The sequence below is a fragment of the Carlito syrichta genome, unplaced genomic scaffold (genome assembly GCF_000164805.1).
Source record: "Carlito syrichta isolate Samal-C Ts95f unplaced genomic scaffold, Tarsius_syrichta-2.0.1 Scaffold304348, whole genome shotgun sequence".
NCBI classification, from domain to species: Eukaryota; Metazoa; Chordata; class Mammalia; order Primates; family Tarsiidae; genus Carlito; species Carlito syrichta.
This window is the reverse complement of record NW_007248444.1, coordinates 106,425-133,933: the sequence shown is the minus strand read 5'-3', so window position 1 is coordinate 133,933 and position 27,509 is coordinate 106,425. Positions and strand designations below refer to the sequence as shown.

At 51.5% G+C, this 27,509-nt stretch overlaps 1 protein-coding gene across 1 annotated transcript in view; it reads left to right on the top strand.

Moving 5' to 3' along the window:
- MYT1 (myelin transcription factor 1) overlaps positions 1-27,509 on the top strand; it is a 69,749-nt gene that overhangs the window by 17,305 nt on the left and 24,935 nt on the right. Inside the window, exons 2-10 of the mRNA XM_008059749.1 lie at positions 3,489-3,589; positions 10,870-10,924; positions 11,957-11,987; positions 17,403-17,465; positions 18,222-18,469; positions 20,031-20,915; positions 23,480-23,614; positions 24,304-24,394; positions 25,659-25,772. Of these exons, the coding sequence (XP_008057940.1) occupies positions 10,870-10,924; positions 11,957-11,987; positions 17,403-17,465; positions 18,222-18,469; positions 20,031-20,915; positions 23,480-23,614; positions 24,304-24,394; positions 25,659-25,772 (1,622 nt within the window). The 5' untranslated portion in view covers positions 3,489-3,589. The remainder of the gene's footprint in view (positions 1-3,488; positions 3,590-10,869; positions 10,925-11,956; positions 11,988-17,402; positions 17,466-18,221; positions 18,470-20,030; positions 20,916-23,479; positions 23,615-24,303; positions 24,395-25,658; positions 25,773-27,509) is intronic.

Genomic DNA, 27,509 nt, shown 5'->3' with positions numbered 1-27,509 from the left:
GACTCCCAGCTAGAAGCCTAGGGGATGTGCCACTGGGGCAGATTGGCACAGGCCAGATTCAAGGCGACCCAGGAGGCATTGCAGCAGATGTGGCTGTCTGCATGGGGTGAGATTGTACAGTGGACCCCAGTGCAAGGAGCAAGGGTGTGCTGGTTGTGGGACAGGGGGTGGCTGTGATGTTAGAGCTGGGCCAAGAGGGTCTCCTTGCTGTGACGACAGAGGAAAACCTTGGGGTAGACGGGTAGCACTGCCAGGGATGAGTCCAGCCTAGTTTCTGACTCTCACTGGAAATTTCCTGTTCAGAGCTAGGTCAAGCTGGCCTTGGGTTTACAATGTTACTGAGTTCAAGAAAGTGGGCTTCATTAGAGGAGGGACAGATCAACTGCAGCTCAGCTCTGCACATCCGCCTGGTCTGCACTGAAGTTTCTGGCCCTGTGGAGGGTGACTCTCTTTTCTGTGGCCCAATGTGCCTTAGTCTTGGCTGAAAAGGCCCTGTTTGCTTTATTGAGTTTTTCTGCCCATCAGAGCCCTGTTAAAGTGACTCTGGGGCTGCAGTGGGGACTGATGTGGGGACAAGGCTTTGGGTGCAAAGTTGCCAGGTCCGTAGAGAGGGATCCTAGCCAGTGCCACTCCTCTGGCTGCTAGAAGCTGCTTCTAAGGGCTTCCTACCTGAGAGACATGCTCAGGACGTGGTGGTCTCTGACGTCTAGGTTTCTGTTTGCATCAATGAGCAGGGATTCAGATCAACTTGCTAGAAACTTAAAATGCTCATTTTGATGCAAAGCTCCTCCTCACCTTAGATTCCTGGTAAGAAACGTGGCAATGATAACAACAGTGACACCCTCGTGCCTTCACTGCGAGGCTTTTTCCATACATATCTAAGTCTCCAAATGATTATCTCCTTCTCACTTTATAGATGAAGAACTTATGTCTCAGAGAGGTTATGTGGCCTGCTGGTCAGGCCCAAGTCAACATTGCTCTTTGTGAGTTTCAGGGCCCTTGGCCACGCCACAGGGTATATCCATGGAGTAGCACAAAGTCCGGAAGCGTTTTTCTGTGCAGTGTTTTTCTGTGGCCTGTGGCCGCTGCCATTGTTTTGGTGCATGGGGCTCAATGTACTGCTAGGGGTGCTGATTGTGCAGAGCGTCCTGACAGGAGAGTCTTGTCTGGGAGGAGCACACCAAGTCCCAGGCAGGTCCCTGTGGGGACCCAGAGGGCCAAAGAAGAAGACCTGGCACACCTTACTGGGCTGCCGAGAAGTTTCCTGGAAAAGGGAGGCAGAATCATGTTATGGTTGAGCCTGGTCCTATCAATGAGGTTCTGAGCTTGAGGGTAGGTGCTTTGACTAATTGTGTTCTCTGCATCTCAGAGATGTGGTGCAGAGGTCCTCAGCAGGTGCCATTCTGCTTTCTTGCCCAGAGAAGCTCTGAGGCTTTATTGCCTAGGCGAGGCAAGAGTAGTTCTTGGGAGGCCCGGATGATCCCAGGGTCCTAGTGCTTTGCCTGAGCAGATGTGTGGCCTCAGGGCTGCAGAACCCAGGGCTGACCGTGGGACAGGAGTGCAAGGGATGCAGGCAATGGAGAATTCCACGAGGCTTCATCTGCAGAATCCCATGGGTGGATAAGGGTGGGGTAGCCCCAGTGAGCTGGTTACTCCCATCAGACCAAGCTGGAATTCCCTTTGCAGTTCATTTCTGCCTGGCTTCTCTAAGAAGTGGGAGAGACCTAGAGCAGAACTCAGGGGAGCTGGCTCTGGGAAGGCAGTTCTTCTGGTGCACTCTGCTGCACAGCACAGCACAGACTTGCGTCCTTTCCTTGCTGTCAGCAAGACGTGCCCCGCTCCCGTTACCTGCATATTTACATATGTAACCGAAACAAGAAATGCTGCTTGAACCTGGCACATCAGCCCAGTGCACAGGTCCTGGCAGCCTCTTAACCCCTGGGATGGATGCTCAGTACATGAGTCCCATGTACTTTGGGGCCCTAGGTGTCTCTCAGCTTCCAGTGCCACTGTGGAGGAGACACACGGGGCACTCTCATGCCCCATCTTCAAAGTGTGAAACACACTTTGTGGCTGGAACAATTATTATTTGTTTACCTCCTGAATCTTCCCACATGTGTTCCTGACCTTTTACCCCATGGGGTGTGGCTGTCTGGCCTCTCCTTTGTGCTGGGCCCCTCACACCATTGGCTGCCTCTGCCTGTGAGTTCAGTGCGCTTGGTTCTCCTAAGGGCTGTTCCCCACATTCCTGTAATAGGGTTGAGAATGTGATTACCTGGTGGGCAGGCTTGGCTCCCCATTAGAGGAACCTCATGATGGCTCAGTGCTGATGTCCAGTGACTTTGTGTTATGCCATCTCCTTGATGACAAAATCTGCTTTCCTCTGTGTTTATACTGTGGAAGGTAATGTGAAGCCCTTTAATGGGATGGAGGCATTTCCAGACAACAAGAGGATGCTACAGCTGGAGCCACAGGGCCGCCTGGGGCCAGGAGAGGTGAATTTCCAGAGAAAAGCAGCATTTGCTGATGCACATCTAAAATGTGGGGAAAAGAAAGGTAATGTTTGCAAGGACAATGCGCCTGACCAGCCTTCAGCAGAATCCAAACTCACTTCCTAGGAGAAGTGGGGAGCAGAATGCAGGGATATTCATTTCCTGTTTTTATTGTTGGTTACTTAATGACCTTCCTTTGAAAAGCCGCAGTTGTAGAAAGCACGTTGTCATGGAAACGGGGAGTGACGTGCAGGGAATAGGTACACAATGCATTTCTTTGTCGTGTCCAGCTGATGCATTCAGCCTCTGCTTAGACATGTGAATTTATGTGAGGAATTAAATATTAACTGGAGACATTACTCTGGAGAGAGGCAGAAACACAGGGTGAGAAAAGATGCTGAAAACGAGGGCAGAGAGCAATGGCGGGGCCTGGGGCTCCTGTGAGAGACAAAGCTCATTCGGGGCCACAGGTGGACCTCGCATTCCTGTCAATGGACTCCAGAGAACTTGTGCAAAACAATCTCTCTCTCTTTCTCTCTCTCTCTCTCTCTTTTTTTGCAAATGAATCTGTGCTGTTCATCCTTTTGGAAGCAGAAGGATCTAGTTGTAATGTGAATAATTACTCATGAGTTAGTTCATTTTCAAAGTTGGGGAGTTTAAGTTCCAGGTCTTCTTAAGGCGAGGCTCGCCTGTCTTGCCCAGCGCCCTCTGGTTGGAATGCCCATGTCAGTGGGAACCATCATCCACTCAAGGCACGTGTCACAGAACAGAACCAGTCCTAGGAAAACGGTGCAGAGGAGAGCAGGTGCTGGAGATTCCAAAGAGGCTCCACATTAGAGAAATATTTTCTCTTGTCCCTGTACCAACCATGAGACCATGACCATATCTGTTTTCTGGAAGAGTGGCCACCCACATTTCTAATTTCTTCCCTTGAATTGGAATGGCTGGCATTCTTCAAGCTTTCTTTTTCTGATTCTGTATCTTTTTAACCCTCAGAAAATGAGTTCCGGGGTGAGCTGCTGAATCAGAGGTGGACACACGGAGGCAAGGCCAGCAGCTGCAGGACCTCGAGGTATATCCTGGGCAGACACAGCAAGGTGAGGTGCTGGAGGGCAGCCCCCGTCTTGGGCCCCCACGTTTGACTGTGCACAGCCTCTCCTTGGCTCCCAGGCAGGAAGCACAGGATGACTTCTGGACTCTGATCTTCACCAGAGTCCAGGCCAGGCAAAGGGTAAATGAGGACTAGGTACGTCAAGGATCTGGTCACTTTAAAGTTAAGGGAAGAAAAACGACTCTGAGTAGATCACAACTAGAATGTGGCAGCGGTGTCTCAACTTCCAGCCAGCCCTGCTTTGAGACATGATCACACCTGGGTTCATGTGTTGGACCTGAGCAACCTGCTCTCTATATACCCTGCGTTCACCTGGGTAGGGTGAGAATCCCTGCAGGGTCTGACAGCAGACCTTGCTGACAGGAGCTCTGAGGTCTGTTAACCTTGTTTTATTTTGGTCTCCCTAAGTGGAGGCAGATGGTGCATGCCCTTCTCACACCTGCCCTGAATTCATGGTGGAGGTGACCCAGGCTTCCCGCCTCCCCAGGAACACTCCCAAGCCCTGGAGTACCACATGTTCTCAGAGACACTGTTTCCTACCACCAACCCTCTAATTTTAGAACTTCCCACTTACATGCTTTGGGTGAGGATAGATCTCTGGGGTCAGATGACCCTCAGAGATGGAAGTAGGGACTGACAACAGGCTTGGGGCAGACCTGCCCATAGACTAGATTCTGACCTCTCATTTACTTGACATGTGGATGCTCTCCAGCAAGAGTCCAGTAGTGACCTAGGGCATGGCTACCAAGATGGTGTTGGCTCAGGGTGTAGGTGGTGGTGGGGCTATGCAGTTGAGGGAACTTCATTTGAGGGCACCTGTACTTTACTCACAAAATCCAACATGTTCCTTTTGAGTCTGGTGACAAGAATGTACATTTCAAGGGGTCTGTTATCACTACTTTGTTAAGCCCCTCCACTCACATTTTGGCTCTCACAGGATTATCAGTGTTCTGCCAATCCATGTTAGAACCTGAGACACGAGGAAGAGTCAGTAATATTGATCCTGCATTTAAAATTTTGGTATTTTGTTTATTGTGGATTTTTTGCACTATGTTGATGTTTTAAAATATTGAATTAAAATATCATTTATCCTGATCACTGAGTTTTTGGCCTCACTCCCCTTATTCTAGCCCATCCTTGAGGATTCACACAGAGCTGCACAGGCATGAGGTCATGTAACCACGAAAGTTACTTGATTTGAGGCCAGGGCTCTGGGTGGAGTGTTATCTATGCTTCTTTGGTGCCATGTCAGGGTTGGGTAGGAGAATTTTGATTTTCCCATGGCTCAGGCATGATGAACTCAAAGGTTTGGAACCTGCCATGGACAATCTGTGATGTACAAAATGTAGTGTCTGTGAACAAGCCCATACCCAGGTTCTCCTGGCACCACTAGCTGTTTCATCTCTGCTCAACTTGAGGTCATTTTCCTTTATTTCTGGCAGATAGGGCCTGAGTTGTTGCTCTGAGTAGAGAATCCAAGAAGAAGACTGGGCCAGAGAAGGAGAGAGGATGTGCCCAGATGACTGTGGGGCTGGTGCGGGTGGTACCTTCTGGTCATGGGGTTTGAGGAGATGACAGCACTGGGGCTGAGTGGTGGCCATAGTGCATGAATATCACACAGTAATGATGACAAAGGAGTCAGTCTTTTGGGGACTGACCTAAGATAAGAGGTGAATGAGGTGAGGAGCCAGCACAGGAAGGCAGTGGGGGAGACAAAGCCCATGCAGGAGGCGTTGACTGGCCGCCACGTGCTTCTGAGTTCAGCACCAGGAATGTGGACAGTTCAGGACTCCTTGGAAGGGTCTACCAGAAGGGTATTGGGGGATGGTGTGTTCGAGGGAGGGTAGGGCTTGGTAGTAGCTTCTTAAACTTTCTTGACCTTGAAGAGGGAAATATTTGGGCCCCAATTTGCATAGTATTCAGCAGATGACTTCAGAGTTATAGAATCAAGAAAAAGGTGGGTTACATGGGCGTTCGGTCAGTCTTTTTTCCTATACAACTTGGGGTTGGGGGGGCCTCTGGCAAGGATGACTGGATAGAGGCTCCTGCAAGGGAGAGAGGTGCCACTGGGTGTGGCCCTTTTGGTCTGCTTCCCTTGATGTTGCTGGATTGTGTCCTGAGTGGGGGTATACATTCCACTTATACTGGAGTGTTTAATAGATGGATGCAGATATGGCCGCTTCACCAGGGTGTCTGTTATATTGCTATAATTTTTTAATTTGGGGGTTGAGTGAGCCAGGATCTCATGTTTAAAGCTGTCAAGAGAAACCCTCTTATGACATGTGTTAAATAACACCCCATGGGGTGTCCTTTCCCCTAAGGAGGAAGCTGTTTTATTTAGAATAACTGCAGGTAGGTTGCACAATGGGTGGAATGTCAGGAGATTTTCAGACACACAGTGAGATGTCCCCCAAAGGTGGGGACAGAACTGTCACTTCAAGGAACCAGGGGGTGCTGTGATGGCTGCAGAGGGGTACAGGGGTGAGGACAAGTGGTTTAGTCTTGGAAATCCAGAGAATGGAAAGAAGGACGTGTGTGGAGGTCTCTGAGGCAGCTGGCTTCCTACCTCTACTCAGTGGGCTGAGCTGGCTTGCAGGGGCATGCTCTAATGGAAAGGAAAGGGAAGGCCAAGCCATGCAGGCAGGCAGAAAACACTCCCACTGAAATGCTTGGGGAGGGGAAGCAAGGCAAGTACTTGATTGCCACCCTTCTGTCCTCAAGTGGAGCACCTCCCTAGAGGTGGGAATGGGCATCTTTGTGAATGCCACCTGTCATGATGGCTTCACAGTGGCCCCAGGGGAGTTGGCACTGCCCCTGGTATAAGAGTGAGAAGAAAATGAGCCAGACCATGGTTCTTTCTTCCTCCCCATCCCTCCCTGCAGAGAGATGACATTGAATGTCGTGTTGACAGCAGCCAAGTACTGCTGGGGCCCGACAGGGAGGTTGATGGCCAGTTCCCAGCCACCTTGTCACCCTGTCTTCATGGTCCTCTTCCTTCTGGACCTCCTATGGTCCCTAGGGAGTGGATAGATGCACTCTCTTTTTGTCTAGGTCTCTGGGAGGAAAAGCATTACACAAGAGACTCAACCCTCCTACAGGGACAGTATAACCCATGTAATCTCAAGGATTTAAAAAACGTCTGTAAGTCTGCTCCAATTCTCCAGCTTTGCTGGCTGTTGTAAGACATTTTAAATTATATAAAACACTAACATGTTGCCCCCTCTAGCCCAGGGCTGGGGTGAATGGCTCCCCGTGATGTCAGGAAACCTGAAACCTCCAGCTCGTGACTCCCACATATTGTCTCTATGAATTCCTCTGACTACTTGTGTCCACCTTCTCCAGCTCCAGGATTTCAGAGATGTTTCAGACTGCCCTCATTCATTTATTTGTTCCTGCATCCACCTATCTTTCAATGATATGTACTGAGCATCTCTCTGCAGGAGAGACAATGTCCTTACCATCATGAATGAATGAGTCATTTCAGATCAAGGTGAGAGACACGAGGGAAAGAAGCAGGCACAGGGTAGAAAATAAGAGAGAGAGAGTGAGATGAAGAAGGGTGCCAGCCACTCAAGGATGCTTCCAGTTCCCAAAATTGGAGTGCCTCCCACCCCAAATGTCCTCAGGCCTTCACAGATCCCCACCCCATCCCCACCTCACCCCAGCTCTCAGGCCTTATAGTCCACTATCCCTCGAGCTCTCCCCAGAGCATACCACAACTCCATGGAGTGATGGGCAAACTTTGGAGATGTTGAGGCTGGTGCCACTCAGGGCCAAGACACCCTCCTGCTCCTGCTGGGGCAAGGCTTCAGCCCAGGTTTGGTACTGTGACCAGTATGGCCTGGCATGCAGAAGGGCAGGACCATGGCTCAGGGTTGGAGGCGGGTGGAGCGAGAGATCTTCTGCTCTGAAGGCCTTGGGAGGAAGCAGGCAAAAAGGACTAAGGAGGGAGAGAGAGATGATAGAGAGAGAGCGTAAGGGAGTGAGCAAGGAGAAGAGAGACGGCATTCACCATGAGTGTATCGCACTTGGGCTGGGAACAGGGTGGGCAGACATGGTCTCCCGGGGCAAAGGAGAAAGCACAAAACCTTCTGTACATCATGGAAAGTCTCTGATTCTTACATCTTTGGAATCTGAATCCCCCATTTCCCTTTAGACACAAGTGGTTTGTCACTGGCTGTGTTTCTGGGTTCTGAGTGCATCTCTCACAACTGTAGCCCATGAGTCTAGAGGAACTGGCAGGTTTTGAGAGTGCTTACTGCATTTTTTTTCTTGAGTTTGTAAATGTACAACTCAGGGGACTCCATTTTGGCAAGGGCATCATACAGATGAGTCTGGCAAAGGGGTTAATCTTTGTAGCACATCATGGTGAGAATTGTGTGTATTTAAAAAAAAAGCTTACATGAGTAATCTTGACTTTACTAAAAAGAAATACAAAACAGAACAAAGCAAAAAACACCCTCTTGAAGAGATTACTTTTATATGGTTCTAAGAAAGCAAGTTAAATGGGCAGATGAAGAGACAACTCTCTCTGGTTAATAGATTTGGCAAAACACAATATATTTGCATTTATAAGTTATCTTCTTCCCCATAGTTTTCCTGGTTTTTCTATTGAAGGCAGAATTATTGAAATATTAATTCAAGTTATAAGACATGCTCCTGGTGGCAGAATGAAGTTGGTGTTGGGGAAACAGAGAGCAGATATCGCATTTGAGAGAGATCACTGGCCAGGCAGTGAGGGAGGGGAGTGAGGTTGGCCTGTTTCAACAAAGAAGCTTTTTCACCCTCAGGGGGAGAGGCCAATGAGTTATTTGTGGGCTGTGTAAGAACAGGGGCCTGGTTGGCTTGTGCTTGGAACAAGTAAAAATTTTTAAAAAATCAGCAAGAAATTGAGAAGTGTCTTACTATGTTTTCATCACTGAGCTGTTCTCTTGGGCATGGCTGTTATTGTATGGTGAGGACAGAAGGCCCAGGGGATGCTGCCCAGCAACTGCCCAGGCTAAGCCTCGCTGATGCCGGGCACAGGGCTGCTGCCACACTGGCTCTCCATCCACCATGTGGGGACACTGATGATTTTGAGGCAGAAGGACAGACCAAGTCCGTCTCTGAAGTGCTTTGAGTTCTTTCGAAAAGGAAAATGATGCAAATCAAGTGGTACTGATTTTGTCTCAGCCTCACCCAGATGCTTTCGTGACATCCAGCACTGCTCCACTGCTCGTTTCAAACAGCTCAGGAACCAAAGTGTCCCATGCTGCTTAGCTCTTACAAATTCGTTCTCATCTTAAAGAGCCCGATTTTTCCTTCAGTAGTTCAGCATTTTCCCTTTTAAAATCAAAGCTACATGCACCTAAGAGAACTTCTTGCATATTGGCCCTTTGATGCAGATAAATCACGAGTGGAAGGTGCTCAGCAGAATGGGCACCGTAGCCATCAACTTCATCAGTGGGGGCTCACAGTTTGCAAGCAGTGCCCATTACGCATCCCCACATCTCTCAATATTCTGTGTGCTTTGAATAATTTATCTGTAGGAAATCCAAATTGCCAAGGCACGCTTTAACCTAGCAGAATGCTTGCCAATTTCCTTGGGAAAACTGACAAAAAAATAAAGCTGTAGATTGCATTTCAGTGGAATGCAGGAGCCCAGCAATCAGCCGCGTCAGCCCCATTGTGTACCCTGCCTCGGAAGGCGTTGCACACGGGCTCAGAGCAGACGACACTGGAAGGCTCATCCATGTAATGAGGTCCCTGTGACACCTGCTCCTCTCTTCACTTTAAATGTGAGCCATTGGTCCATGGGGAACCTCTGCTTTAAAAATAGAAATTGTGGTAATTGTCTTCTGTTCTGTTGGAAGGCTGCAATACACGCATGGCTCGTAGCATGGAGCACCACAGCCCAAGTTGACAGGTTGCATACATTACCCAGGTTTTGATTTTTCTTCCTTAACAAATCACATACATCATTGCATGTTCATGCTGCTGCATAGGAGAGGTTCACTTCACAATTTCATCTTACTAATTGGGGGCATTCCTTTTTCTTTCTTCCCAGGTGGTACCATAGGCATTTGTCTCTAGCTGGCTTTTAGGGTATACAACCCATTTAAGACAAGGTTTCTGAGCCCTCTCCTGCCTCCCTTCCTTCCTTCTGTGACTTTCCCCACTCTCCTGCTTTCCCTTTGACAACCTCATGGAACCCTAGCTGCTCTGGTGTCTGTGGCCTGGGACAGATGTGGATTTGCTGCCTCCTCTTCCTGACTATGGATGCCAGGTGGTGAATTTGGTTGCCCTCCTCCTGGGCCTTTAGGGGTACAGGGAGCTCCCCCTACCCTGCCTGGTCTGGCTCCTTGAGATAGGATTGTTTTGCATTGCATGAAGTGTGTGGGATTTTACCTGTTTGTCCAGATTTGTTATGGGTGACACAGGACAAGGATTCTGTGTGATGACCTGTGGCCCCTGGGAGCCTGTCTGTGACTGTCATGCACAGGCATAACTTTTTTTGTGATTGTCACCTCCTGGGGGCTCTCCCTTGGCTCCCTTGAGGACAATGTAGTGGGTAACATCCCAGTGGAGGCTGGTCAGATTCAGGGAATATAGGAAGGTGGGGACACTGATGGGCTTGGGCAAGGACCCTGGCAGCTAGAGGACATGTGGGCAGAGGCTGCTCCATACTGCCTGTTTCCAACAGGATGGCCCTAGTGTGTTAGGAGCATTAAGGCCTTCTGCTGAGTGGGAGGGAAGTGTCTGTGGGAAACCATGCTCTGGGGGCACATTGTGGTCAAACTTAGTTGGTTGACCCAGCACAGTTGGTGGTAGCCAAGTCTGGTTAAGTGACCTGCCCTGGTGCCTTGGCACTTACCAGTCACGTGAGCAGTGGGTATTGCTCCTTGTTAGGTCCTCATGTTATAAAACACTGACATTCATGAGGTTTAGTGGGGCAGGTCCCACACCTCAGTGCTTGCTGATAGGTACAAACCAGGGGCAGCAGGAGGGCAGGGTTCACTGTGGCCCCTTTGCCAAGGGCTGGGACATGCGAATGGGATACTTCTGATCCTGGTGCTCCCTGCCCAGAAGCACCTCCCATGTCTTCCTACCTGCTGCTTCTGACTTCAGGCCTTTCCTGTTCTGGGAGCCCATTCCTGTCATTCTGTACCACAGAGTCACTTTCATTAAAGTTTGAGTCAGAAAATGGCCAGAAGTCCTGATGGTTCTGTACTCAAGATGTGCTTGTTTAGTTTTTCTGTTGACATAACAGTTGGTTTTTGCTTGCAGATGAGCTTAGAAAATGAGGATAAGCGAGCTCGCACCCGATCCAAGGCCCTCCGAGGTGAGTGCCGCCCTCCCCTCCAGGCCAGGGCTGGCTGTGTGTCCAGGTCCTTGGCTGCTGCCTTCTCTTTTGCTGTAAATGCTACTTTCCCCAACAGTTTTCCTGGAAAACAAGCCCACAACTCATGGTCAGACATACCTTGGGATCTCAGCACTCTTAAGCCTCTCTCCTCCTCAGGCCTGCTGGGCTTTGAAGCTGACATTTAAGAGGGCTGCTGAGGAGCCCTTGGCCCAAGGTGCCTGCCTTGGGGCAGAGATGTGGAGACAGACCTAGCTTCATAGAGTGGGCATAGCAAAGTTCATTTATGAGACCATTCTGTTTGGAAAGGCAAGGCCACCAGCCTTCTACCACCAGTTTCCTTCTCTCCCTGGAAATCCAGGGATTGGAAAGTTTCTGGGCTGAACTGGCAATGAGGAGGAGGAGGGCCTGAGGCCCTGCTGACTCTGCTAGGATTTGAGCCCCAACCCCTGTCCAGCTTCCCCTCCTTGGCACCTGAGGAGCTTCCTTTGCACCTCGTGGAGTGGCTAGGAGCTCCGAGCATTTCAGGGGTGCCTACCCCAGGCAGGCAGGCCCCTGTGCATCTTCACAGCCAGTGCCCATCACTGAGGATCCAGCCGCTTGGTCCATATGTCCTCTTCTCTGTCCAGCTTGATCTTGTGGTTCATATTTCCTGCCAAAAGCCAACTTCTATCTGCAATCAGAGAAAGAGGCACCATCCCTGGCTCTGGTAGCCCAGAGAGACTGCCTCAGGTGGAGCATGGGCCCCACTCTGTAGTACCACTCAGTTCCTTGAGGTGGGTCAGGAACCCCTCTTGGTTGGAGGAAGCAGCTTACTCCATTGACCCTGGAGGACGTTCTAGGGAGTCAGGAAAGGGTCGGGGGCCCGGAGAAACAGTTTAGTTTTCACTAGGATTACTTCTGTGTGTCTTTGACAGACCTCTCAGCTGTTTTACTTATTTATGCTGTCAGGGCAATGAGCCTTTTAAATCCTAACTTCCACATGTGTTTTCCTTGTTTCTTTCTTTTACCTAGGACCCCCGGAGACCACAGCTGCAGACCTCAGGTAAGGAAGTCTTCCAATAGCACTGGGCATTACCCATGTGCCTGTGACCCTGGAGACATCCTAAATGTCCCAAACAGGGTCTTCTTAGCCTAACAAAATACCTACTTTCCCCCCAACCCAGGAGCCTTTTCTTTGCCTAAGGAGGCTGTCTTTCTCCCGGCCACGTGTCTGTCTATACTGGCCCTGTCTCTGCCCATTCTCACTTCTGTCCTGGCCCTATCATGAGATGCTCCAGCCTCATGGAAGGGACATGGATGTGCTCACACCAGCTCAGCTCTAGAATCTGGACTGTCAGCACAGTTCCTGAAACCTGGATCAAGGTAGAATCTGACAAGATTGGTAGAATCTGACAAGCCTTCTGTGTCAGATGGTTGGAACCCGCCTGGTTTGGCAGAGATGAGAGAACTGGGTGTTTTACATCTTGAATCTTCCACTGATGGGATGCACACAGTGGTTTTGTGTGCTGATGATCCAGCTGACTGAGGTCCATGACAATGTCCTTCCTACTTCTTAGGGTGAAGATTCTCACTGAACCATGAGCAAATCCAGGCAGGGGCCATCTCATTCCTCACCACGCCGTTGTGGAGTGATGGTTTCTGCCAATCAGGGAATTGAGAGGGCCCCAAAGTTCACTCCCTAAAACTTGCACAAAGGTGGAACAGGAAGACGATGTCCCCTGCACCCCCCACCCCCCACTTGAGGCTGTAACTTAGAAGTAGAGATGAGGGGCACGGAGGAGCCAGGATACTCTGAGCCCTGGACTCTGTGATGTCCTCACATTAGTGTCTTTATCTCCAGGAACCTCATGAAAGCATTGCCTGGCAATGCTATTATCCCATTTTTGAGGTGGGGAAATGGAGACTCAGGTATTCATGTTTATCCCACCAGAAGAGACAAATCACATCCTCTGATGCTTGAAGCCCAGTCTTGGGCCACAGAGCAGGGACAGGGTGGAATTACAGCTGCACCAGGCCATGCACCAGCCCCTCTGGTCTGGTGTCCTCAGTGCCCCACCAGAGCACAGGGGCCAGCTCCTTGGAGGGAAGACACTGTTGAATGGGCCAGACCACTGAAGAAGTAATGATTTTGATGCTGTGTGGTGCATGGAGGGGCCCAGATAAAAAGACAGAGGAGGTTCTGCATGGCACTCACCTGGGAACATGGTGGGAGGAGAGTCCCAGGCGAGGGAGCAGTAGGTGCAGGAATCTAGGAAACCCTCAGTTTTGGTAACAGCAGTTCACTTTGGCAACAGGTGAAGTTACAGATGAAGTTGGAAAGGCAAATCCAAGTGGCTGGGTGTTCTCTTGTAACTTTGAAACACCAGAAGGAAAAAAATGGCAGACAACTAGATTTGTTTGTTTTGAAACATCCTGAGAGGACCAGGCCAGCCTATGTGAGGGGGTTTCTGGGAGCATCTGAATGTTGCCACCTTCATTCATCTTGTGGTCTCAACCTATTTACTTGGTAATAGTGAGATCCTTAAACTTTTTGATGGAGAAACTGGGTAAAAATGCACTGATGTCCATTTCTTTAGCAGTTCTTCATTTTTGGAAACTGATGCTCAGAGTAAACTGGAAAAAAGACTATGTCAAGCCATCAAACATATTTGAAGTGGAAGGTGCCATTCACTCTTGTGTTCACTAATGTTATTGGCCATGCACTGCCTGTGGGGACACAGTCTGTGGACTGTTCCCGTGGCTCACACTGGCTGACTGAATGCACAGTTGTGGTGGGAGCACTTACCCCACAGGAACTGGCAGATACTGTTTTTCCCCTCCCTGAGGCCAGTCTACTGGGACACGATGGGCTCTGGTCAGACTGGCAGACCAGCAGATGAGACCTCTATCCTGGAGGAGTCCAGGGAGTGCGACTCTCAGAGAAAAGTCACTGCTGTGGTCTGGGGAAGGGACATCATATTCTTTGTGCACAATGTGACATCAGATGAACTCTTGCACACAGAATCACTTGTGGTGAAACCCTGTGTGCGGGACTTTCTTCGTGGATGAGGTACTCAGGCGCCATTGACACAGCCCATAGTGCCCCATCCCCTGCCCCAGCCCATCCCCACCAACTCACGTAGAACTCCCAGGAAGACTTGTTCTGTGAGCAACAGCAGGGTGGTAGTTTGCAGGTGAGCCAAGGGGTGGGCCTGGATCTGCCATCCTGACCTCTGGAGCCCTCTGGTAGTTTTCCTATGCCCCAAATTTAATGTTCTGAGTGCCTGAGAGAAGAAATGGGTTTGATGGTTTTTCCTTTCATACCAATGGAGAAACTGGCAGGGCTTTAGTCTGGGTCCATCCGTGGTCACATGGCCTCAGAGAGGCTCTGCTGGAGACGAAGGTTAGGGTTGGGGCTAGCATCTTTGAGGCAGGGAGGCCTGACTATGCTTGTTTTGGGGCTGTTTGGGACCATCTCCAAGTTCAGAGAGAGGCTACTCCTGTTTCCTGACTTCTTGTAGATCACCCTTCCTCTTCTGGGATTTGTTCCTTGAGACACTGCCTGGTTCCCACCCAGAGGACAAGAGGGAGTGGGGTGAGGGGCTCTACCTGCCCTGAGGTGGGGAGGGGAGCAAGTTCCTTTGAAGGCTGGTAGCTGAAGTGCAGGACTCCAAGCTGCGACTTCTTTTTTTTTTCTTTTTTGAGTTGGCGTCTCACTCTGTTGCCCAGACTGGAATATAGTGGCACACTCATGGCCACCTCAGAGTCGAACTGCTAGGCTCCGGCGATCCTTCCTCCTCAGCCTTCCAAGTAGCTGGAACTACTGGCATGTACTACCATGCCTGGCTAATTTTTTATTTATTATAGAGATGGGATCTTGCCAAGTTGACCTGGCTGGTCTCGAACCTGCAGGCTCAGGCAGTCTACTTGCCTTGGCCTCCCAAAATGCTGGGATTACAGGCTGAGCCTGCTACTCAGCTTCTTTGATGGCTGCTGTTCCTGTTGGGTCTTTCAGAGCTGCGACCCGGGATGCCAACTATAGGGAGGTGTGAACCATCCTCTGCCAAGCCGCACCACTTTCCTTGCATACCTGACACCAGCCCTAGTCACATGTTGGGAATCTAGGGTCTTGGGAATCCAGTAGGATGAGGGACCGACTCAGGTGTGTCCCTCCTCCCATGGTGGGAAAGGCTCTGAAGTCCTGGAACCCTTACCCACTTCCTCCCCCTACAGTCATGGCCCAGAGCACATGGAGGAGATTGAGAAATACTGTGCCCACTGTGTGCTCTCAGGTGAACCCACGTGAGTCACAAGGCCTGAGGCTGGTGTCTGCCAGTGTGACAGCCTCTGGAGGCCCTGGTTAGGTCTCTTGTCCACTCCATCTAGTGGGTTCCCAGCTTCCTCCTTGGAGTGGCCTTGTCAGCTCCATGTACTTGGGCTCATAGGTCATCTTGCACCCTCTGAGCTGTGGGCTGGAAGGTGCTGGCCAACCTGGCAGGGGGCCAGGACTCTTCTGAAAGGCAGGTAGAGGAGTGGCTTGGAGAAGGTGATGTGCTTGGGGGCAGTTCCAGTCCCCAAAGGCCTCCATTGCAGCTGTCACCTAATTGCCTGATTAACTCAGTGATTAATCAACTAATTGGGATCTCAGCTTCAAATCCCCAATAACAAGGAGCTTTTTGTGAAAAGTCTCAAAGCTAGATCTTGAGAGAGTGAAAGAAAGTGTGGTTCTGGATTTAAGAATAAATCGGTGGGGGGTGGGCAGTGGCAACTCCTTCTGTTTGGAAAGGAAATCTGCAATCAAATGTGGCCTGCCCTCCCTCCTCCCCTCCCTTCCTGCCAGGGTCCTTTCTTTCCTTTCTTCTTCCTTCCCTCCTCCCTCCCTCTTTCCTTCCTCCCTTCCTCCCTCTTTCCTTCCTCCCTTCCTCCCTTCCTCCCTTCCTCCCTCCCTCCCTCCCTCCCTCCCTCCCTTCCTTCCTTCCTTCCTTCCTTCCTTCCTTCCTTCCTTCCTTCCTTCCTTTCCTTCCATTGGAAATCTAACACCAAGATCAGCCCCACCCTGAAGGGCTGCAGGAAACATCCACATCAGAGTCCCTGACCCCTTGTGGCTGCTGTTGTTCAGGGCTAGGTGGAGCCTGGGTTCCCCAGACTGTTCTCCCTGAAGGGTCAGTGAGTATGGCCTGCATGGCCAGTTGGGCCCCAGTTGCCTGCAGTCAGGCCTGCCAATCAGACTAGAAACCATCAGAGGTGCCTGGACAGAGGTTGGTGGTGGCCTCTTCCCTGGGTCCCAGGTGTTACAGGATCTGAAAGATGTGCCTGTATTTTAGGAGAGCTTGGTCCCAGGAAGAAACTTATACTCACTGTGTCAACCCTGTTAAAAACAAGGTCTTCCCATCTTAGCCAGAGATGCCACTGTCTTGACCTCCCTTAGGTGGCCTCGCACAGGCTTCCCCACCTTGCTGCTCCACAATGACATGGGGTAGCAGTGACTCCTGGCAGTCCCTGACCCGTGGTGGTATCTAACATTCTGCAGGCCTGGGATGTGGCAGACCCTGGCCTCACAGCCCACACAGATCCCTGTGGATGCTCTTCCCTGTGGCTCCTGTGGGAATTGTGACCCTGCTGCCGAGGTTGCAGCATGATCTGAAGTTTCCAGAGCTTTCTGCTAGTTTGGTCATGTTGGCAGACCGATGATAGTTGATGACGAGGAAGTTCCACCTGTGCTTGCCCGCTCTGGGGTGGGAGCTGAGAGAGGGTCAGCAACACCCTCTCAAACTGCCCTTCTTAACACAGCCCAAGAGTCTTCCACTGAGGCAGGGCAGTCAGTTCTCAGCCTGTCAGCCCTCCTGACTTCACCTCTCTGAGTGGAAGCAGGGCCCACATCAGGCTTCAGGCACGGGGGCTCTTCACTCCCTCCCTCCCAGCTAGGGCCTGTGGCTTGGACCACAGAGTCCTTCCTGCCTATCAAGTCCTTGCTTTGATTGCTGGGGTAAAAGGCACACCTGGCAGAGGGTGCAGAGATCATTGCCCTCAGTGGCCCCAGGCCTTGCAGCATCATTGATGGCCACAGATAATTCCAGCTTTTGGGCTGTGGGCTTGGGCCAGACTCGAGCTATGAGCCCTCTTTAGAGAGGAATTCTGTGTTCAGGGTTGCCTCAGAGAGTCTTGTCCCCAAGCCCCTGAAAACCTGGTGGCAACTGGTAAGATGCCTATAGTGGGAAGCCAGCTAGGAGACTCTGGTGTTAGAAGTCATGCTCTTAAATGTACAGATCTTTAATTAAACACACTCATAAAACTGTAATGAACCATTCATTTATTTAAATGGGGTGAGTTATTTCATTAACTTTTAGCAAACTGCAAGCAGTCCTTTTGAGATAAACTGTTCAGAGTAATCCTCTGCTCCCTACCATGAGGGTCTGGGGTACGTCCTGAGATTTGAACACCACTGCTCTATATGACCTCTCCTGCTTGCCTCCCTCAGCTGCCCCACCCCAGGGTGCACGGGCTCAGGACATGTTCGGGGCAAGTACTCCAGGCATCGAAGGTAAGAAGTCCCTTGGCTCTGAGTTTCCTGGGAAGGAGTTTTCCTCCTGCCCTGGACCCCTTCATGGGGAAAAACCTCCATCTCTGTCTGAGGCTGCTGAGGCCAGAGCCACCCCACCCTTCTGAGCCATGGTACCCACTTGAGGGAGGAGGTGAGTATGGCCGTAGGCAAGCCCCTGGGGTGCAGGCAGACCACCTGTCCCCTTTTCCCACTAAGGACTGGATGAGTCTGAAGGGCAGAGAGCTTAGAGCAGGTGTGGTGATCACATGAGCTACTGCTGGGGTTGTCAGTGTGGTCATCCTGGATGGTCAGCCTGCCCTCAGGCTCTCTCCATGACCGTGCCAGGTTTAGAGGGGAGACTATGGTGGAGAAGGAGAGGACCAGGGTGAGAGGAAGTGGGCCAAGGTCAGACTAGATACATGTGGGGTGCTGTCCAGGTCTAAAGGGACAGCTGGGATGAGAGGAGCCTGGGCCAGCCTGAAATGGGGGTTCTCACTCCAGGTGTGGACTTAGCCCACTGTGTTTACATTTTCCCATTGCTCAAGAAAAACAGGAAATGCAATTTAAAACACAATCAGGACCTTTTTAAATGTGTATAATTAAATGTCAGAACAGAAATACATCATAGTTTGGAGTTTCTAGCTGAGAGTGGCTGCAGATCTGGGAGAGGGAGGGAGTCCCCTCGGGAGGGGTGCTTGGGTTCAAGGCCACTTGGGACCCTGTCTGGCTCTCTCCACTGCCCACTCCCCTTCCCAGCTTGCAGAGCTGTCCCCTGGCCAAGAAGAGGAAGCTGGAGTGTGCTGGGGCCGAGCACCTGGTGTCCAAGAGGAAGTCGCATCCCCTGAAGCTGGCTCTGGACGAGGGCTATGGTGTGGACAGCGACGGCAGTGAGGACGCTGAGGTGAAGGAGGCCTCTGTTTCAGATGAATCGGAAGGAACTTTGGAGGGGGCCGAGGCTGAGATGTCGGGACAGGAGGAGATTCATCACCCCGAGCCAGCTGAAGGTGCTTTGTCGCTCTTTCTCTCCCTAATAAAAGGCGCTTAGTGCGGTCCTGGAGAAGCGGGGCCTGCAGGCGGGAGGGGCTCACCATGAGTGAGAGAAAGCTCCGTCTGAGAACAAGGCACATCTTGTGCTGATGTGCGCTGGGCTTCCTGGGAGAGAGGTCTGCCCACGGCGTTGCTGGAGTCTGTGGTGTGTTTGTGTGCAAACACTGTGGCCGTAGGAGGGAGGCAGGACAGACACACAGACACAGGGCTGTTGCTGCTGTGTAAGTGCAGATGTGGTGCATCTCAGCAGGTGTGTCTGTGTGCAAGTGAGAGACAGACAGGGCTGTGTCTTTGTGTGTCTATGTGGGGAGGGGGTCTTAGACTGGCCTTCCGTTCTGCCTGGCCCTCTGGGAGAGCAGCTTGGGGGCAGGGGTGAGGGGTCTGCTTGGCCCTGAGACACTCACAGGCAGATGCTGAGGAACAGCTTAGGCTGAGCATCAGGTCATTGAGGACTCTGTGGGCCTCTGAAGGTAGTGACCCAAGGATGATACTAACTTTCTTACTAACAAGGGCATCTGGAATTCAGACATCAGCCTGGGTTTAGCCTCTCCTCCCTGAAGTGGGTGGATGGCAGGGCTGGTTCCTACCAATGAGGGTAGCACTGGCCCAAGAGTCCTAGCTGCTGATCCCATAGGGCTGCATGTAGTCAGCATCTGCCACATCTTAGTTATTATGATTAAAGGAATTAAATTTGAGTCCTTGAAAAATATAAATTTATTTACTGCTTTTCAACTATGAAACAATTTTTAGCTGGGTGTGGTGGCTCATACCTCTGTAATCCCAACACTTTCGGAGGCAGAGTTGACTGGATTGCCTGAGCCCAGAGGTTTGAGACTGGACTGGGCAACTTGGCGAGACCTCATTTCTACAATAAATAAAAAAATGAGCTGGGTGTGGTGGTGCATGCCTGTAGTTCCAACTACTTGGAAGGCTGAGGTGGAAGGATTGCCTGAGCCCAGTAGGTTAAGGCTGTGGTAGCCATGAGAGTGCCACTACACTCCAGTCTGAATAAGAGTGAGATTCTGACTCAAAAATAAAAAAAAACAAAAAAAGAAAAGAGGGCAACCCCCTTAGGTCCCCTCCCACTGTGGGAGCTTTTCTGTCTTCCCAATAAATCCTACTTTCTTAAAAAAAAAAAAGAAAAGAAAAGAAACAATTTTTAAAATCTGACTTGTTCCTTAAGCTCCATCAAATAAAGGTTTACCTGGTTTGAGAAGTACATGTAATGGGGGAGGATCATTAAACAAAAAGATCGAAGTAATTCTCAGCTTAAAAAATATGTCAGTGGCTCATGATCTGCCTCCTAAAATAAGCTCACCATGATTTCTGGATTCAGGCAGAGAGGCCAACAGAAACACCCATCCCAAACCCTGGCCTCTGGAGTTTCCTGCTTTCCCAGGGATGCTAAAAGTGGGCAGTAGAGCAGAGTGAAGCACTGGCCTGTGAGTTGGGGCCAGAGGCCTGAAGGCTCCCCATGTGCTCTCTTCTGGCCCCCATGGCATTTCTGATTTTGTGCAGGAAGGAGCCCCATCAAGTTCCATTTTGGATCCAACCCCATCAGCAGCCCCACTGGCTCCTCCAAGGGCAGCTATGGCAGCTACCAGGGAATCATTGCAACTTCTCTCCTAAACTTGGGACAAATTGCTGAAGAGACCCTGGTGGGGGAGGACTTGGGTCAGGCAGCCAAACCCAACCCTGGCATCGTGCACCTGCTTCAGGAGGAGGCTGCTGAGGGAGCCACCAGCGACGAGGGCGAAAAGGAACTCTTTATCCAGCCAGAGGACGCAGAGGAGGTCGTCGAGGTCACCAGCGAGCGTTCCCAGGAGCTGTGTCCCCAGTCCCTGGAGGATGCAGCCAGTGAGGAGTCCAGCAAACAGAAAGGCATCCTGGGCCACGAGGAGGAGGATGAGGAGGATGAGGAGGATGAGGAGGATGAGGAGGAGGAGGAGGAAGAAGAGGAAGAGGAGGAAGAGGAGGAGGAGGAAGAGGAAGAGGAGGAAGATGAGGAGGAGGAAGAGGAGGGGGAGGAGGCTGCTCCTGATGTGATCTTTGAAGAGGATGCCTCCCATTCATCTGCCCAGAAGGCTCCTGAGCTCCGGCGCCCAGAGCCACCCAGTCCCAAGCCTGAGTACTCTGTCATTGTAGAGGTCCGCTCGGATGATGACAAGGACGAGGATGCACGCTCCCAGAAGTCAGCAGTCACGGACGAGTCGGAGATGCATGACATGATGACCCGGGGAAACCTGGGTCTCCTGGAGCAGGCCATTGCCCTGAAGGCCGAGCAGGTGCGCACAGTCTGCGAGCCAGGCTGCCCACCTGCAGAGCAGGGCCCGCTGGGCCTGGGTGAGCCAGGGAAGGCTGCGAAGTCCCTGGACACTGTGCGGAAGAGCTATTACAGTAAAGGTAGGGGCTGGGTGTGGCCTAGCCCGGCACACCCTTCCTTTCACCCTTGTCCCAGGTGTGCAGATGCAGGCGGAGGGTGCTTACAGTCTGGGGCCCCAGGGAAGTCAGAAAAGCAGCAAAGAAACAGATACACACACGACATGGACTGTGGCCAGGTGTAGAGAAAGTGGGCTTCCTCTGCTTTGCATAGGCAATCTGGAGACACATGAGCTGAAATGGGTGAGAAGGAATATAGGGAAGGGAGAGGATGGTTGCAGTAGCTGACCACAGCAGCATTTGCTGCCTGGAGAAGATGGGCTTTGCCTGTCCTACCGCCCCAACTTACACCTGAGGCAGGGATGGGGCTATGACAGAACCTGCTGTTTTCTACAGCTATGCTGGGTCCTCTTGACCCTCTTGCAGGGTTGAGCCCAGCAGGCAGATGTGAAGGATGGCTGTCCGTTCCTTTCTCCTCTGGAGGGAGTGGCAGCCTCTAGCTCTGTACCTGCCTCTGGATTTGGTCCCAAAGTGTGAAGGGCATCAGTTGGCATCCCCTGGCCTTGCAGTGTGGCTGATCTGGAGGCAAGCATAGTCAGGTGGGCTGCTGGAAGGAGCCTGGGTCTGGGCTGGCGTATGGGACAGGTGCTGGGAGACTGGAGTGCCAGGTCAGGACAGATCCTGAATGAACAGTTGCAGCCACTGTTATTACTTGGGATGTCATGATCTGGATGATAGATTGTATCTGCCCTGCTGATTGCCCATCTCGAAGTACCTCTGTAGCCAAGGACAGGGGACTAGGGTACAGGGTTCAGGGTTGACCAGAGGCTGCTCTCTAAGAGAGCCAACCTAACTATGCCAGGGAGGCCAGGCCTTGGACAGGTTGACTTTGGCGCTGTCCACTCTACTGTGTCTGGTGCTGATCCTGCAGCTGGACACTTGGCCTCAATTCTCCTAAGACTAGGGTGCTACCCTGACTTTGGTCTTTTCTTTCCTTACCTTTAGTCCTGTCTCTCTTCTCCAGGTGGATTTGGGTAGTAGGAGTCCCTGGTGCTCTTTCTTCTGATGACTGTTCTCAGGAAGGATTAGCTAAGGCAAGGGAGGGAGCAGATAAGGACAGAGCACTCGGGTGGGAGGTTGTCCTCAGATGCTGGGGCCAAGAACCAAAACTGCAGGAGACACAGACTTTGGGCAGATCCTGGGAAGATGCACTTGGATTGTGAGAGAGACAGAGTTGAGTGAGACATAATTCAAGGGCATTATAGCCAGGACATCGTGGAAACATGAGGGATACATATTCTGGGAACATCTACACATATGAGACAAACTCAAGGGAAATATACTGAGGAGACACAAGTAGAGATGTTGCTTCAGGGTAAGGCGAATCTGGGGGATGGCTCTCAGGGGACACAATTTAGGGTGACACAGACTGGGGGACTGCTGTTTAGGGACCCAGATTTAGGTGCACAGTCAGGTTCAGCCTTGAGGGACCATGTGCACAAGGAGATAGAGGTTGAAAGTAAGACAGACTCCAGGACAGGAGTGGAGGCCCTGGTATGATTGCTAGCCTGGGTATGGCATGCACAGATCAGGGCAGACTTTAGTGGGACACAGATGAGGAACACAGACATCGGGGGATGCAGATGCAAGGTGTCCTGCCTTCAGGGCTAGATTTTCAGGGTCTTGGACCCAGGGTGCAGTGCCTTGGGTGACACAGGTGGCCAAACTGAGAACCCCAGGCAGTACTGAGTTGGTCTATGGGGACATACAGACATAGACGTGTGCTAAGGTGGAGAGTGGGACTGGTTCTAAGGGATTGGTGTGGGGCACAGATCAGTGAGGGTTCTGGGCAGAGGCTGTGGGGCAGGGGCAGCAAACTCAGGAGGCAGCTGTTGAGCACAAATTTGGGGGCCCCTCACTTGGAGTGGCAGAGCTGGGATCCTTCCCTTTGGATTCTCCCTCCTTCTCTGGGGTGGGGGCTCTGTGTGGGGTCGTGACCTCTGCACCCTCTCAAGGAGGACATCCAGGAGGAGTTTCTCTGAGACATTGGCTCTGCTCTGTGAGGCCTCCACGTCCCTGTTGGTTCCCACACTCTATAGTGTCCTGGCTGGGCCTTCAGAGGCTAGATGAAGTCAATAACTACGATTTGGGTTTACATTTCTGCCCAGGCATTTATTAGTCATACAACGGTGGATAAGTTGCTTTACTTCTTTGTCCTCCTCTTGTTGTCAAATTCCAAAGACACCTTCTGATAGGAATACTGTCAATGCCCTTACCTTTAGACACAGAAGGCTGGCTCTTCAGGCCTCTCCACTGTCTGCAGGAGACAGGAAAGAGGACTCCAGCTTCCATCTGGGTTGTGTCATTAAAACGCTGCATGTTCTGCTGTTTGGGAAGATGGGTCAGTCTCCAGGTTTTTCCTCACTGATAGCCAGCGTGGGCCAGTTTCTCTAGGGTCATATCCCTGTCTGGCACCGGTTACTTTTTGAACTCCTAGGCAGTCTAAGGGTCATGAGCTGTCCCCGCCCCTACCTTACCGCCTACCATCCAACTTCCTGGCTATAACATATGCATTTTGTGTGTTTTAGATCCTTCAAGAGCTGAGAAGCGTGAAATCAAGTGTCCAACACCAGGCTGCGATGGCACTGGCCATGTCACTGGGTTGTATCCTCACCACCGCAGCCTGTCTGGCTGTCCCCACAAGGACAGGATCCCCCCGGAGAGTGAGTAGCTCTCCTTAGCCATTATCCCAAACTGGGAAGCTTGGTCACCTCTGTGGTATTTGGGTGGTGTTTATGGGGAGGAGTGGCCTGCTCAGGGTCACAAACTTGTCTGTCCCTTTGGTTTGTGCAGACACATATCCTCACCAGCTACCAACCCCCACCAACCAAACTGCTTAAGCCCAAACTTGAGCCTTATGAGGCTGAGGACATGCAACTTTCCCAGGTGTTCACCTAGAGATGCCAGCCTGGATCAGAGACCCTGGAAGTCTGTCACAAACATAGGTAGATGAGAGGAGACAGGCTAGTGTCAGTCAAGCTGGGAAGATGGAGGTCTTCTTGCAGTGGCCTCTGTGTTCAGACAACTCAGGAAGCAAATGCCAGAAGCAGTGATTGTGAAAATTAAGTTTAGAGGAGCAAACAGAACAATAAGAGACTTTAAAACTGAGTCTGTTTCTGCCACAGGAGGGAGAGACCATGATGGGAGGGGGTGCCCTGCCAGCAGGCTTTTGGGAGCCGGAGCTGCCCATGTCACTGCTCCCTGTGGCCATGTCCCGCATCTGCCTACATACAGAGCAGTAACCTCTGGGCAGGGTCCTGCATCCTCTGCAGGTGGCCCTGCCTGTGCAGCCCATGCTGGTGCTCACTGGATTCTGACATCTTGGCTCCCCTCCTCCCTGGTTCTCTTACAGTCCTGGCCATGCATGAGAACGTGCTGAAGTGCCCCACTCCTGGCTGCACGGGCCAGGGTCACGTGAATAGCAACCGCAACACACACAGAAGGTACTTGGGCTGAGATGGGCCATGGTGGAAGCCGTGGTGGTGAGGTGCAGGGTTCATATACGGTGGGGAACCTGAACTGGGCCTGCAACGAATATTCCTACTGAGCTTTATGTGAGAAGGGCTATGATCTGCCAGGTGCCACCCTCCCCCCAACCTGTTGCCCCAAGTGTTAGGTATTGGATTGGACACACCTGAAATGTGAGGTCTTTTTCATAGGCAGAGCAGCACCTGGAGGTGCAGTCACCCAGTGGTGTTGTTGCCTGCACCCCTAGTAACAGGGGGTCCCAAGAGAACAAATGGCAGCTTGTGGAGGAGTAAGCATGTGCTGGTAAAGAGAGGTCTAATGACTGGAAAGTCAGGTAAAGACTTTGTGTCCTGTTCATATTCAGGAAACCTCTACACACTAGTTCTTGCTCATGGCTGGGGGTCTGGGGGCGGGAGGAGGAAGGGCATGCATGGGCAGGAGCCTCAGCAGCTCTGCGCTGCTCTGTAGGAGTGCTGAGACCCAGGTGACAGTGAGGCTTCCGGACCACCCTCCAGGTTTAGTTACTGGCTCGTCTTCTGTGACAAGGTGAGATCACCCCAGGCTCACCTGAAGTGCCGGGGTGGCTATGTCCTCCATGGGATATGCTTTGGCTTAGCTGAAAGGACTGCCAGAGCTTTTGAGAGCACTTCATCTAAAAAGAGGCCAAATTCCCCATCATGGCCGAGGGGCTGGCCCTGGGGCTCATGATGGACTCAATTCTGACAGATGGAGCTGTTCCCTCCATGTCTTAGACTGGGCACTTCCTGGGAAGGGCTTGAGTTGCCCAAAGTCAGTGCCCAGGCCATGGTCCAGGTGAGACTCTGGACTGCTCCAAGGCAGCAAACAGAGCAGGAGCCAGAGATGGTGGCAGAACTCAGCTCTGCTGGCAAGAGAAGGAGAGGGAGAGGAGGGGACAGCCTGTCACCCAGACCCATGCTGAGGGGCACCTTTACCCAGAGCTTTGAAGACCTTTAGGATGTGTTTTATCTTTGTGTGTGGTTGGCTTAGAATTTTCCAAAACAGAAACTGACTGAGCAACTTGTGTTTTGAGGGCTCAAGGACAGAGCCAGAGAGAAAGCCCTGTCCTGCAGAGACTACAGGCTTCTTCCTGGCTCTGGGCCTCTCGTGGACCAGGAGCTTCCACAGCCGAGTGACCTTGTTTCAAGAGACCCTCATACCCAGACAGCGGGCCAGACCTGGAGGCTAAGGCTCAGATGTTCCTCCTTTTCTTTCTTCCAGTTTGTCTGGGTGTCCCATTGCTGCTGCCGAAAAATTAGCCAAATCTCATGAAAAGCAGCAGCCACAGGCAGGAGACACTTCCAAGAACAGCTCCAACTCAGACCGGATCCTCAGGTGAGATGAGCCACAGAGCTCAAGAGGGGACCTCTAAAATGCCTGCGGGAGGCATCTTGGTCTCTCCCAGGCTGTGTGTGTGTGCATGCATGCTCATGTGTGTACACACCTCCAGCACCCCCAGGGTCAGAACAGAGTGTCAGTTTTGGGGACACACAGAACAGAGTCTCATGACTGCCACATTGGTCAGTGCCTTAGTCAAAGCACAAACTCCTGTACAGTTGCCCTGCCTGAGCCTCAGGTGCTCTGCCTCTCCTGAGGTGTCTGATGTGACCACTTGAGACTATTCAGGGACTCACTGTGGAGATAGTGGCCCAGTCTGGAAGGAACCGACTGCATCAACCCAGGGCCACGGCCATCCAGGAAGCACCATGAGCTGCTAACCTCTGGCTGTCCTGCCGCTGTCTCTCCCATCCAAGGACAGGCCCTAAGCCGAGAGGGAGGAGTAGGTGCAGGACTTGCTCCCCAGAGTGCTGCCTCCTTTGTGACTCCTGAGGTTCTGAGACAACAGTAGGCATGGGTGTCCGTGTGTGCATGGGTGTAGGATGCATGTGGTTGTTCTCAGGCCCATTTTTGTGTGCATTGGCATGAGTGTTTTTACATGTGTGCAAGTGTGTGTGGGTGTGCATGTGTAGACATGGTTCTCATCAATAAGAGGACTTCTGAAAGACCATTCAGAATGCAGATTAGTGTCCCTTCCATGCATGTGACTCTGGGAAGTAAGTGCCACAAATAAACCAGAGGCTTAGAAACTTGCCCAAGGCAACTGTATCGACCCTACCTGGCTTCAGTCTCCATTTCCTTGAACCACCCACTGCCCAAGAGGACACTCCCATCTGCTCCTTTTGCCTCCTACAGCCCTCACTGAGCAGATGCCCTGTTCCCCATTTCCCTGAAGAACCAGAACTCACACACATCTCCCTCTCCCCAGTTCTCAGACTCCTGTTCCATGTCTGTCTCCCCAAACAAGAGTGAGGGAGACCCTGGCTGATGTGAGTGTGAATGACAGCACAGCCCCTTCCACTGCCTGCCTCCTTTCCTGGCACGTGTTTGGTAAAGTCCCAGCCAGATGGTCTTGGTTGATTACTTTGACTGTACCACAGGCTGGCCCCTTCCCTGGCCTGCTCTGGAGGATTTCTCCCACATGTGGGGTCTCTGGGTGGAGGTGGGAGACTTGCTTTCCTACTCTACACTGTCCCATTCACTGGGCACCTTCAGCCCCAGTCTTAGTTGACTTCTTCCTACTGGCTGGCTCTCTCGATCTTTGGAAGCTGCTTTTTCCTCTCATCTAATTTGTTGTTTCTTCTAGTTTCCCATCAGCAGCTAATTCAATTATTTCCTTGTCTTGATCTAAGTTACTTGTAAAATGTCAAACCATGGGTTTGACCCAGGTTTCAGGTTGGCTAAGGAAGGCCAAGGAAGGGGGTCAAACAGGCTCCAACCCTGGGACTTGGACCACAGTTTGTTCACCTAGAAAATCAGGACAATTAACACACTAAAAAGTTGCTCATGAGGCTTAAGGGACAAATGTTGGTAATGTTGGCCTCCCATTGGCTTTGCTGATTCTGTCTGGCCCACATTTCTGGTATCACACCTTGGGGTAGGCTAGCTTTGCAAAGCTTTGCTGGTGTCACACACAGTAAGTATGTAGATTCAGACTGAAGCCTTGGCCATGGAAGCTGTCAAAAAGTGGTACCAATGTTAAGTTTAAAATTAGTTTTTCCCAGGCTGGTGCCT